General features: G+C 55.3%; 2 protein-coding genes across 5 annotated transcripts in view; both read right to left on the reverse strand.

Annotated features, from left to right (window-relative positions):
* TMEM14C (transmembrane protein 14C) overlaps positions 1 to 13,071 on the reverse strand; it is a 1,060,545-nt gene that overhangs the window by 17,089 nt on the left and 1,030,385 nt on the right. The gene's annotated exons all lie outside the window — the stretch shown is intronic.
* The window catches only part of LOC125996031 (N-acetyllactosaminide beta-1,6-N-acetylglucosaminyl-transferase-like), a 37,523-nt gene continuing 34,325 nt past the window's right edge, over positions 9,874 to 13,071 (reverse strand). The window contains exons 2-3 of one of the 2 annotated variants that reach the window (XM_049764992.1): positions 11,440 to 11,532; positions 9,874 to 10,153 (exon numbers count right to left, since the gene is read on the reverse strand). In XM_049764992.1, coding sequence (XP_049620949.1) covers positions 9,963 to 10,153; positions 11,440 to 11,532 — 284 coding nt within the window. In that variant the 3' untranslated portion in view covers positions 9,874 to 9,962. The remainder of the gene's footprint in view (positions 10,154 to 11,439; positions 11,533 to 13,071) is intronic. The other variant, XM_049764991.1, reaches the window with a different exon arrangement.

The following is a 13,071-nucleotide window of genomic DNA, read 5'->3' on the forward strand; positions in this document are numbered from 1 at the left end:
GGGCGTGGTGAAACCCGGAAGTAGAGCCGGGCACTTTTCTCCCGCGGGCCTGCCTGGCGCAGGGTGGATGGATGTGCTTACTAGAGGGGACGAGGCCGGGAAGGTCGCAGGGCGTCGCGGGGAGCCTCATAGGGTGCGGCCGCAGAAGCCAAACAGCACCCCCCTGAGCCCCGAGATGAGAATCAAAGGGATTAAACATTGGGTATCCGCGGATGGATGTGGATTGTGCCGAGTGGCAGGAGGCAGGGAGAGGGATGGGCAGGAATGGAGGGTGGCACTCGTTTGGGGTAGAAGGGAATCAGAAGGCAGCCTGGGGAGGATGACATCCAGGACACTCGGGAGGACGGAGGGCCGGGAGGAGCTGGCCATGGAGGCAGCGGGTCACAGCAGGGAGGCAGGGCAGGGAGCACTGGGACAAGGTCCTGGGAAGGGAGCACTGGGACAGGGTCCTAGAAAGGGAGCACTGGGACAGGGTCCTAGAAAGGGAGCACTAGGACAAGGTCCTGGGAAGGAAGCACTGGGATAAGGACTTGGGAGGGGAGCTGGGTCTGACCCCTCTGGACTGGAACTGGGAGCTGAAAGGAGGGAAAGTGCTGTGCAGGCTACCCCTTCAGGGACTATTGCACACTGCAGTGTCTTAAAAGGATAAGAGCAACAGGGAGTCCAAAACAAAACAAAAAAATAAAAATAAAAAAATAACAAAAAAGGAAGAGAGGGAAAAGAAAACAATTGTCCCCTAGGTAGGCAGGGCACACAGGGTGGCAGGAAGGAAATGTCTCTGGTGAAGGTTGTCGGACATTGCATGATGGAACTCAATCTGTAACTGGAAGATTCGTAACTACATTAGGAAAAATGGTTTCAGTAAAGTAATCAAATAATCTTTGACCAGGCCAGAGCCATTGTGGGGAAGGTGCTGGCCTTGCACGCAGCTGGCTCCGGCTTGTTCCCGGCGTCAGGTCCCAGGAATGATTCCTGAGTGCCCCTTCAGGAGGAAGCCCTGAGCACCCTTGGGTGCAGCCAGACTGAAGAAAAAAGGAAGGCAGGAAGGCAGATGTCCAGCCCCTGTGTTTCCTCACTGTGGTTCGCCCACATCAGCTCATTCCGACCTTGGCCTAGGGAGCCCAGACACCCACCCTTGTGTCTTTGCTGCACCCCTCTTCTAGCCAGGGTCCTCCTGATCATCTGCACTAACGAGATGAGCCCTGGTCTCTTCACAGACACCCAGGATAGGATAAAGCTGAGCCGTCCTCTTCTTTCAGGGCCCAGCTAGGAAAGCAGGATTTTGTCCTACAATGAAGTTCTCACCTTCAGTAATTGCTGCTTAGTGTGTTCTGCACCAGGGTCACACAGGCACTTCCTGGAGCTTGGCTTCGCACATACATTGAAAAATGTGTGTGTGTGTGTGTGTGTGTGTGTGTGTGTGTGTGTGTGTGTGTGATTGAATAGACACTTCGCTGGCTATGCCAGGGCAACAGCCACATCCCAGGAGCGAATTCTTCCCCGTGCTGTTGCCCTGAGTATTCGGACTCACTTGGCCCCTCCTGCAGCCCCCACAGCACCAGAATGTCTGGTCCAGCCCTTCTCTCTGGCCGAGCCTCCACGGGCCCCTCCTGAGCCCTCCTGGGAGCGCCTCCTCAGTGGGACCCTTTGGGGAAAACCATCATGGGCCGGAACCCCCACTGTTCGGGACACTTGTTATGTTCCCAGTGTCACCGTTGATTTGTTGGGAGTTAATGTTCCCATGGCAGAGTGCCAGGTTTAGGGATGTCCCGTGTCCATTTGCCTCGCTCCTCCGCCCCCAGAGCGCTACACCTGCATGCCCCCCAGATCAGGGGCTCCAACCCATGGAACTTTCACCAGCCCATAATAATCCTGTCCAGCTGGACGCAGACCCGGACCCTCTGCAGCAGGTGTAGGTCATGAACTTCATTCCCACGGCATGGGCCCTGTGCGAAGCCTGCCCATGGCTCAGTGCTGGCACGTGGGCCTTTAAAGGCCTTCATTTCTTGGGGACTTGAGCAGGAAGCTTCCAACAGAGCCTCCAGGGGTGGCTTTGTCCACCCAGCAGTGGCCATGGAGCGTCCTGGCTCTGCTCAGCTTGCAAAGGAAGCAGCAGCCATTTTTCTTGGGAGTGGGCCAGTGGATAGTCGGAGCTTGGGCTCAGAACTTATGATCAGGGCAATGGGGGTCCAGCCTCAGTTATCTCCTCTCCCTGGGCATGTTGAAAGCCATCTTTGTTTTTTGTTTTGTTTTGGTTTGGTTTTTGGGTCACACCTGGCAGCATTCAGGGGTTACTTCTGGCGCTATGCTCAGAAACCGCTCCTGGCAGGCTCGGGGGACCATATGGGATGCCGGAATTCAAACCATCGTCCTTCTGCATGTGAGGCAAACACCCTACCTCCATGCTATCTCTCCGGCCCCATTTTTGGTTTTTCGGGCCACACCCATTTGATGCTCAGGGGTTACTCCTGGCTACGAGCTCAGAAATTGCCCCTGGCTTGGGGGGTGCCATATGGGACGCTGGGGGATCGAACTGTGGTCCTTCCTTGGCTAGCGCTTGCAAGGCAGACACCTTACCTCTAGCGCCACCTCGCCGGCCCCAGCTTTTTAATTCTTTTTTTTTTTTTTTTTTTGGTTTTTGGGCCACACCCGGCGATGCTCAGGGGTTACTCCTGGCTATCTGCTCAGAAATAGCTCTTGGCAGGCACGGGGACCATATGGGACACCGGGATTCGAACCAACCACCTTTGGTCCTGGATCGGCTGCTTGCAAGGCAAACGCCGCTGTGCTGTCTCTCCGGGCCCAGCTTTTTAATTCTTAAATGTTTTAGCAGGATGGGAATTGAACTGGGTCTGGTTTGTCCCCTCCCCTTTCTGTCCCACCTAGCTGTGTCCTCCTACCTAGGGGGTAAGTGGTGGGGGAGCTTGTGCTTAAGCCTGCAGGCTTACATCTGTGAGTAGGAGGCCAGGTTCCATTATCAGCACCGAATGGTCTCCTGAGTACTCCTGGGGGTGACACCCCTGTCCCCCACCCCGCACAGCACTGAGCTGGGAGTAGGCCCTGGCAGCTGCCCAGTGTGGCCCCAAATACACAGAACAGAGAAATACATTTGGCCTCTGAGACCTGAGCAGGAAACCTTGGGTATGAGGAAATGCCTTGACACTGGGTCACTCCTGGGGCTCATTGTCACTCCCTATTCCCAACTGGCCTCCCCTCCCCCACAGTGCTTCCTTCCTGGGTGCCCCTCCCTGCCTGTCTGTCCCTCTCCTCATTCCCGTCCCTCCCTGTCCCATGCAGTCCCGGATATACCAGTTCATGGGGGGGGGGGGCGCTTGGGGGTGTCACTGGGCCTGGGCCAAAGTACTGGGGCCAAAGGCTCCTGCCATGTTTCTGCAGCAGAAGGTGCCTGTTCTTCTGGGGACCACTCCGGGCTGGGTGCTGAGCTTGTGGCAGAGCCCCCCATTACCACAGGCCCTGCTGCCCCTCATGGAGCCCAGGCCTCTTCTCTGAGATCCCCACTGGCCCTGTTCCCAAGGGCACCAACCCTGATGCACACTCGCTCTCTGCCCCAGGGCTCCCGCCCAGGCAGCACCCATGCTCTGAGCCCCTGGAGAGCCAACAGGGCAACCAAGGGTGGCTGAGGAAGTGGGGCGCAGCACCCCATCCTGATTCTCCAGGCTGCAGAATCTTTAAAGAATCACAGGATGGAGCCAGGGACCCCGTGGGCCTCATGAGGGCGGGAAGGAGACTCAAAGGGCTGACCAGCAGGGGGCCCCAAACTCAATCCCAAGCCCTGCAGATGTGTCTTGGGGGCGGGGTGAGTGCTGCAGGCTGAGGAACCCCAGCTCGGGACAGAGACTCCAGGTACTGAGCATGCTTGGGAGCACCCCACAAAAAGCAAAGACATGGAACATTTCAACGGGCCAAGAACTACACAAGACAACAACAGCACGTGTGTGCTGTTGGGATACTAAGGGACAAACGCTAAAAGGGTTGGGTTTTTATTTTTGGATTTTGGATCACACCCAGCAGTGCTCAGGGGTTACTCTTGGTTCTGTGCTCAGAAATCGCTCCTGGCAGGCTCTGGGGACCATATGGGATGCCGGGGATTGAACCGGCTCCATTCTGGGTCAACCGCATTCAAGGCAAATGCCCTACCGCTGTGCTATAGCTCCGGCCCCTAAAAAGGTTTCTTGAGAGAGAAGATGGGGAGCAAGAGAGGAAGGGAAAAGAGAGGTGTTGAGGGGAAGAGAGAGACTGAAAGAGGGAGGAAGGGCAGGAGGGGGGGAGAGGTTTAGTTTTTTCTGAAAACATGCTGAATTCTGAAGGTAAATGTGAACCTCAGCACTGAGGTGACACTGAGTCGGTGGAAGGTTCTAGAAATGTTCTGTGAAGTGACGCCTGGAAGACTGAATCAGGGAGGAACAGACCCTGCCCTGGAAATGCTTCTGCTGGCCCCCATTTTATCGGATGCTGAAAGACTCAGATGTCAGACGCTGGGCCACGAAATCCCCACCAGAGAGATTGTACAGCGGAGAGGAGCAGGCCTTGCATAGAACTGTCCTGGGTTCAATCCCGGCAACTATATAGTTCCTTGAACCCCACCAGGTGTGGCCACAAAATCAAACAAAAAAATTACACAGAAGATGGGGCCGGAGCAGTGGCACAAGCGGTAGGACATTTGCTTTGCATATGCTAACCTAGAATGGATCTCGGTTCGATCTCCCGATGTCCCATATGGTCCCTGAAGCCAGGAGTGATTTCCGAGCGCATGGCCAGGAGTAACCCCTGAGTGTCACCGGGTGTGCCCCCCCCCAAATAAAATAATACACAAAAGAAAGGCCAGAGCGATAGCTCAGTGAGGAAGCCGTTTGCCTTGCAGGCGCTGACCTGGGTTTGATCTCCCAAGAGCCTTCCAGGAGTGATTTCTTTTGTTTGCTTGTTTGTTTTTTGGGCCACACCCAGCGGTGCTCAGGGGTCACTCCTGGCTCTGCACTCAGAAATTGCTTCTGGCAGGCGGGGGGGGGGGGGGGGGGGAGGGGAGGACGGACTGGATTCAAACCACCACTGGTCCTGGGTCAGCCGCTTGCAAGGCAAATGCCCTACTGCTGTGCTATCTCTCTGGCCCCAGGAGTGATTTCTGAGTGCAGAGCCAGGAATAACCCTGGAGTACCACCAAGTGTGCCCCCCCCAAATAACAGAAAAGAAAACACACATAATCTTCTCTAGGAGCTCAACATCAGTTCTTCTTGACAGTAAGAAAAGCAAGAAGACTGGCGAGGTGGCGCTAGAGGTAAGGTATCTGCCTTGCAAGCGCTAGCCAAGAAAGGACCGCAGTTCGATCCCTCGGTATCCCATATGGTCCCCCCAAGCCAGGGGCAATTTCTGAGTGCTTAACCAGGAGTAACCCCTGAGCATCAAACGGGTGTGGCTCGAAAAAACAAAAAAGAAAAGAAAAGCAAAGCAAGACTGTTGTTTTAATTTTGTTTGTTTGTTTTTGGGCCACACCCGGCATTGCTCAGGGGTTACTCCTGGCTGTCTGCTCAGAAATAGCTCCTGGCAGGCATGGAGGACCATATGGGACACCGGGATTCGAACCAGCCACCTTTGGTCCTGGATCGGCTGCTTGCAAGGCAAATGCCGCTGTGCTATCTCTCCGGGCCCATGTTGTTTTAATATATTAATTTAAAGGGTCCTAGAGTTGGTGTGGGGATGGTGAGGCCCTTCTGGGTTTGACCCGGCTCCAGCAGCCCCTAAGCCTGGCAGATCTGAAGGTTGCAGGGTGAGGGTGGAGAGATTCACAAAGCAATCAGATGAAGTTCCAGGAGTCAGCCAGCTTGATTTCACAGTCCCTACCGCCATGCACACCTTCTCACATGGCCTCCATACAGCACTCCACTCCTGCTGGGCTCTCTCGGTCTCTGTCTCCCTTTCAGCTGCTTTTCAGGTTCCCTAACTGGCTTCCAGGCTGACCAACTCCCTGATGCTACTGCTGCTGCTGCTTCCTTGATGATGCTCAATTGCTGATGCTGAATCTGAGGCTGAATTGCTGATACCAAATCTCTGTTGAATCTCAACGCTGATTCTTTTTTTTTTTTTTTTTTTTTGGTTTTTGGGCCACACCCGGCATTGCTCAGGGGTGACTCCTGGCTCTCTGCTCAGAAATAGCTCCTGGCAGGCACGGGGGACCATATGGGACACCGGGATTTGAACCAACCACCTTTGGTCCTGGATCGGCTGCTTGCAAGGCAAACGCCACAGTGCTATCTCTCCGGGCCCTCAACGCTGATTCTCACTTCTGCCTTTCCTCACTTCTGCCTCGAACTCCCCTTCTTAATCCGTCTCTCCCCCCAAGTCAGCCTCCTCTACCTGCCCATTCCAGGTGTGGGCAGTTCATACCTTTCAGGTGGGATAAATAAGAAGTTGGGGGACAAGCCAGGAGCAACTTCTGAGTGCATAGCCAGGAGTAACCCCTGAGCGTCACTGGGTGTGGCCCCAAAACAAAACAAAACAAAACAAAAAAAACAAAGAAGTTAGGGGAGAGGATTCCTACAGACTGGACAACCGGTACCCCACTGAGACCAAAGGCTCTTACCTGGGACACAAAACACCATATAAGCAAGGGGGCGACTTCACCACTGAAGAAGCAAATAACCAAATTACTAAAAAAACAAAACATAGGGGCCGGAGAGATAGCACAGCGGTAGAGCTTGCACATGGCCGACCCAGGATTGACCTGGGTTCGATCCTTGGCATCCCAGAGGGTCCCCAGAGCCTGCCCGGAGCGTTCTGAGCTCAGAGCCTGAGCGCCACTGGGTGTGGCCCAACCTCCACCCCAAAAGTCAAGGAACGAAATTTAGAAAAGGAACCAGAGACACAGACAGACACTTCTCCAAAGACAGACGACCGCAGGCACGTGAGCAAAGGCCGGGCCTCACTTATCGTCTGAGAAGTGCAAGCCCAGACCACAGTGGGGAAATGCCACCCGCCTGAGAGAGGAAGACAGAAGAGTCAACAGCAGGAGCTCTGACCCCAGAGCGCTGGGAGAGGGAAAGGAGACGGGTGTTGCCTCTGTGGACACAGCATGGAAATTCAGCCTCTTTGGGTGGGTCTCAGCGCCATGAAGATGAAATGCAAATCCCAAAGGCATGTGCTGTGCATTGGGCTTAGAGCATGGCCCACATGGCCTAAGAAGGCAAATCTACATGCCTGAACCTAAATGCCCTAGAGGACTGGAGGAAGGGGGTCTACATTTCCAGTGGAAGCCTGTTCTGTCAGGAAAAGATGAAGCTGTGCCTTTCTGAACAAAACACTTAGATCTGGAAGTGCTGGTAATCTCCATCATATAAGGAAGTAAGAGGCAAACTGCCAGGGCCGCAGAGACAGCGCAGTGGGTAGGGCACTTGCCTTGCATTTTGGCATATTACTAGGGTTAGATTCCCAGCATTGCACATGGTCCCCAAGTCCTGTGAGGCGTGATTTCTGACACAGAGCCCTGAGCAGTGCTAGGTGTGGCAAAAAAAAAAAAAAAAAAAAAGCAATAACAGGGCCCGGAGAGATAGCACAGCGGCCGTTTGCCTTGCAAGCAGCCGATCCAGGACCAAAGGTGGTTGGTTCAATCCCGGTGTCCCATATGATCCCCCGTGCCTGCCAGGAGCTATTTCTGAGCAGACAGCCAGGAGTAACCCCTGAGCAATGCCGGGTGTGGCCCAAAAACAAACAAACACAAAAAAAGCAATAACAAAAGACAATGAGTAGATAGTTTCCTCATATTCATGAAGAATATGAATAACTAAAGCAAACAGACTGGCAAGAGAGGGGGTGAAGGGTGGGGACAAAACAAACAACCAGGGGAGAGAGCATGAGTACAGCAGGGAGGGCATTTACCTTGCACACCGCCAACCCAGTTTCGATCCCCAGCATTCCATAGGGCCCCCTGAGCCTGCCAGGAGCGATTCCTGAGTGCAGAGCCAGGAGTAACCAGAGCGCTGCTGGGTGTGGCCCCAAAACAAAATAAACAGCAAACTCAAACTCAAATAAGAAATCCCCAGTCTAGAGCAGGGTAACCCCTGAGGGGAGGCAGTGGGGGACAAGCGGAGCTGGAGTGGCCCAAATTTGCTGAGAGGAGACACCCCAAAATTTCACGGATCTGCAATGAATCAGGAAACATCTACCGGGGTTTTAGTGTTTAGTTTTAGGGTTTAGTGTTTTAATTTCTTTTTGATAAAAGAAGATGGGAGGGCCCGGAGAGATAGCACAGCGGTGTTTGCCTTGCAAGCAGCTGATCCAGAACCAAACGTGGTTGGTTCGAATCCCGGTGTCCCATAGGGTCCCCCGTGCCTGCCAGGAGCTATTTCTGAGCAGACAGCCAGGAGTAACCCCTGAGCACTGCCGGGTGTGGCCCAAACCCCCCCCCCCCCAAATAAAAGAAGATGGGATCCACTGGGATCGTTGCTTCTTTTATAGATAATTCTGATTCTTGTCAGGGTTCCAGAGTCGGTCCCTGGAGCATCTGATCCAGAGCAGGTCATGGAAAGAGCTGCCGGGCCTCGAGGAAACAGAGCTGAGCTGTCGCTGGGTCCTCCCAGATCCAGCAGTGGAGAAGGGGAGCCTCTTCCCTAAACACCTGCCATCTTGAAAGTGTGTGTGTGTGTGTGTGTGTGTGTGTGTGTGTGTGTGTGTGTGTGTGTGTGTGTGTGTGAATTTGTCTTGTTATTTGTTTTTTGGGGGTCCATACCCGGCGGTGCTCAGTGGTTACTCCTGGTTCTGTGCTCAGGAATCACTCCCGGCAGGCTCAGGGCACCCTACGGGATGCTGGGGATCGAACCCGGGTCTGTGGTGTGCTGGCCAAGAGCTCTCCCTCACTGAACTGTTGCTCCAGCCCCACCTGTATTCCTGTTTCTCAATGCCAGGTTCCCTTGCTCAATAGGCTCCGGAGTGAAGCAACCAAGAAAAACACACAATAGCCTCAGAGGTGGAAAACAAGACGCTGATTTATTTCTGAGGAGACCAGGGGCGGGCTCGGTACTGTCAGGGGTGTCAGGGTTTGGCTCTTCAATACCGACTGCCCAGGAGACCTGGCGGGACCCGTCCACGTCTCCCACCCCTCCGATTCCTCTGCTGCAGGACCCAGCGCAGGCAGCTGCCTTCCAGGGCCCGGATGGCCGCTGAATTCAGCTTCTGCTTCTCCACCCTCTGCCCACCCTCGGTACCAGGAACAAAGGTCCCATTTCAAAGTAACTATGATTCACAAGGAACAGACACGCTCACAGAAAAAAAAATAGGAGATTTCATTCCCTGTGATTCCCTGTCACTATTTCCCATAAGAATAAATAAATAAGGAGGGGCCGGGCCATGCTCGCAGCATCGAGACCATTCGCTGTGCCCAGTTCCTTCCCTGCCCCGGTGCCCACCGTCCACCTCAGGAAGTGGACTGAGGCCGCAGGGGCCGGAGAGGGCCGGGAGAACAGCTTTCATGAGGACACCCAGACTCCGTCCCTGCACGGGGGTGGAGAGGGGTGAAACCTGAGCACGGAGCTGAGCTGTGACAACTCGAGCCTCGCTTGTTCCCTCTGTCAAACGGGTCGAGGAGTCCTGGAGAGCCTGCGGGTGAACGAAGGAAGCGCGGGGTGCGGACACGCGGGGCTCTCTGACCAGTGTGTGGGTGACCGCAGACAGGCGAGGAACCGTGTGCGGCAGTGACCAGTGTAGAGACGAATGACCGTACAGGTCAGTGTCCAGTGTCAAAGCTATGACCAGTGTACAGGTGGCCATGTATAAGCGAGTGACCGTATACAGGTGACCAGGGTAAGGGCTGCTGACTAGCGTATGGGTGAGTGACTGAGTATGGGTGGGTGACCATGTGTGGGTGACTGACCACGTGCGGGGAGTGACCAGCGCACCGAGTGGGGGACACTGGCACCGTCCTGCGGCCCCCATTGCCGGGCTGGCGGCTCGGAGGCTCAGAAGGCCCACTGGGGCTGCAGCGGGGTCTCGCTCTGGTTCAGGGCACGCTCACGGAGCCGCAGTTCCAGGCACTCGAGGGTCGGGGGGTACGTGGCCAGCTCGAACTTGTTGGCGAACAGACTCTGGGAGTTCAGGAGCCACCGCAGGTCCCCTGGGCCGTAGATGCAGATGCCTCTCACGTAGTGGCCTGTGGGAGGGAGAGGGGACAGGATGATGTTCTCGGGGATGAGGGATGGGGTTGGGGTGGGGGAGGCAAGGGTGCAGCCCCATGGTGCAAGCCCTGGCGCTGCGGGAACAGAAGTGGAACTGCTGGGTAGCAGGGCAGCAGTCGTGAGGAGTCGGCAGAGCAGCACGGACCCGGCTACAGGCTGAGCACCTCATGCGCCCCCCACATGTTGAAAACACATCAGGAATGGGTCCCTTGAAGGGGAAAGCTGGGGTCCCAGTCCCTGTGAGGAGGGAGAAGTTGGGGTCCTCACTCCCATAAGGGAGAAGTTGGTGCCCCTGTCCTTGTGAGGGTCACCGTCCCTGTGAGGGAGAAATTGGGGTTCCCTGTTACTCTGAAGGAGAAGTTGGGGTTCCCTGTTCCCATGAGAGAGAAGTTGGGGTCCCTGTGGGGAAAAAGTTGGGGTGCCTATTCCTGTGAGGGAGAAGTTGGGGTCCCAGTCCTTGTGAGGAAAAAGGTGGGGGTCCCATCTCTGAGGGAAGAGTTGTTATCCCCATGCCTGGAGGGAAACATTGGTCCCCTATCTTTGTGAGGGAGAGATTAGGGGTCCCTTGTTGTAAGGGAAATGTTGGGGTTCCCTGTCCCTGTGAGGAGCATGTAGGGTGTGGAAGCAGATAGGGCTCCAGTTCCTGAGGAAGTGGTTGAGATTCGGGCAGGGACCAGGCCTATCCCCGTCACACGTCTCCTCAGGGTCGCAACCTGGGCAGGGCACAGGGATGGGACAGATCATCTGTGTAGGTGCCCCTGGATCTGGGGGGCCAGGATGAGGCCCTACTGCACACTGACTGCCTCCCTCGGGCCACAGTGCTCAGCCTGGGGGTCCTCGCCTGCCACCTGCCACCAAAGGGGCTGCGTGGGGGGAGGGGGCAGACGAGGGCCTGAGAGGCCACATGGCATACCCAAGGGTGCAGTAAGATGAGAGGTGGAGGGCCGGGCGGTGGCGCTAAAGGTAAGGTGCGCTTGCCTTGCCTGCGCTAGCCTTGGACGGACCGCGGTTCGATCCCCCGGTGTCCCATATGGTCCCCCAAGCCAGGAGCAACTTCTGAGCGCATAGCCAGGAGTAACCCCTGAGCGTTACCAGGTGTGGCCCAAAAACCAAAAAAAAAAAAAAAAAAGATGAGAGGTGGAAACGGAGACCAGGAGGCAGAGCTGGTGGGAGGAGTCACCCCCACCATGGAAGTGCCCCGGGGAGCCTGTCCCGCTCCCCACCCCCAGGGAAGCCCTTCCAGGCCCACGCATGGTCTCACCGTGGCAGCCTCCATGCTTGTCCTCCATGTCATTCCACTTGATGGCTCTCAGGTTCCCCTCCCAGGAAGCGTTGGGCATGGCGCCGGGCACACCTGCAGGAGGAGGGAGCTGGCATTACACCCACATCTGGTCCCCATCCCTGAGCCCACACACCTGCGCCCCGTGACCCTGTCCCTGTGCCTGCACACAACCACCAACGAGCAGCTGGAAGCAAACAGATTAGCCAGCGAGCAAGCAAGTACCCGGACCAGAGAGACCTTTAGATGGCACCCGACTCCCTCAAGGTTTAGATGTCCAGGGGGTGAGGCACTGAGCAGGCCCCATGGGGCATAGCTAAAGGTCACTCCTGACAGAGCCAGGATCAGCCCCTGAGCATTCCTGCTGTGTCCCAACTTTCTCACTTCCATTTTTCTCTCTTTAAAAACATTAATATTGGGGCCAGAGAGATAGCATGGAGGTAAGGTATTTGCCTTGCATGCAGAAGGATGGTAGTTCGAATCCCGGCATCTCATATGGTCCCCGGAGCCTGCCAGGAGCGATTTCTGAGCGTGGAGCCAGGAGGAACCCCTGAGCACTGCCAGGTGTGGCCCCAAAACAAACAAACAAACAAACAAAAACCAAACCAAAACAAAACAAAACAAAAAACCCATTAATATTGGGGCTGGAGAGATAGCATAGTGGTAGGGTGTTTGCTTTGTACGTTGGCTGACCCTAGTCGGACCTGGGCTGGAACCCTGGTGTCCCATATGGTTTCCTGAGCCAGGAGCAATTTCTGAGCGAATAGCCAGGAGTAACCCCTGAGCGTCACCGGATGTGGCCCATAAAACCAAAAAACAAACAAACAAATAAACATAAAACATTAATATTGGGGAGGAGGCAAAGTGATAGCACAGCCAGGAGGGCACTTGCCTTGCAAGGGGCTGACCCTGTTTCAATCCCTCATATCCCACAGAGGGTTTCCCAAGCCTGCCAGGAGTGATTCCTGAGCCCAGAGCTAGAAGTAACCCCTGAGCACTGCCAAGTGTGGACCCTCCCCCCAAATTAATATGGGACTTGAGGATGGTTCCACTGGCAGATTTTGGTGGCAACCCTGTTGGCACTGCCCCAGGGCCTCAAGCAGATCGCCTTGCCCCCAGACACTGCAAGGGGTGCCAATTGGAAGGGGCGCCAATGGGTTAAGTGAGTCTTTTCAAAACAAAACTTGTTCTTCTGTCCCGGTCACGTAACTACCTGATGATCTGTTTCCAGAACAGGTACCAAGGTCTCCCAGGAACAAGACATTCTCACAGCCTTCCCGGAAGACTGAATAACCCACCCCGGGGCATGCTGGCAAACCTGCCCTTCAGCCTGTAAGTAAAGCCGGAGAATTGGAGCCCAGCCCAGGCAGGGTGCTATATTTCCCCCCACAGCCCAGCTGCGGTCCTGCCCGGCCCTTCCTCCTCCTCCTCCGGCAGCTTTGACATGTGCATTTCCCAGGGGTCTTTGAGAGGGACTGAGAGGAGCTGAGGGGAATGCAAGGAAATCTAAGAGCAGATATAGTCTCTCTGTGGGCAACAGAGAAAGCCAGAGGGCTGGAGAGAAGGCACGGCAGGGCGAGTGTGTTTGCCTTGCCCAGAGAAAGATGGGATTTC

This window comes from Suncus etruscus, chromosome 18 (assembly GCF_024139225.1).
Source record: "Suncus etruscus isolate mSunEtr1 chromosome 18, mSunEtr1.pri.cur, whole genome shotgun sequence".
Taxonomy (NCBI): domain Eukaryota; kingdom Metazoa; phylum Chordata; class Mammalia; order Eulipotyphla; family Soricidae; genus Suncus; species Suncus etruscus.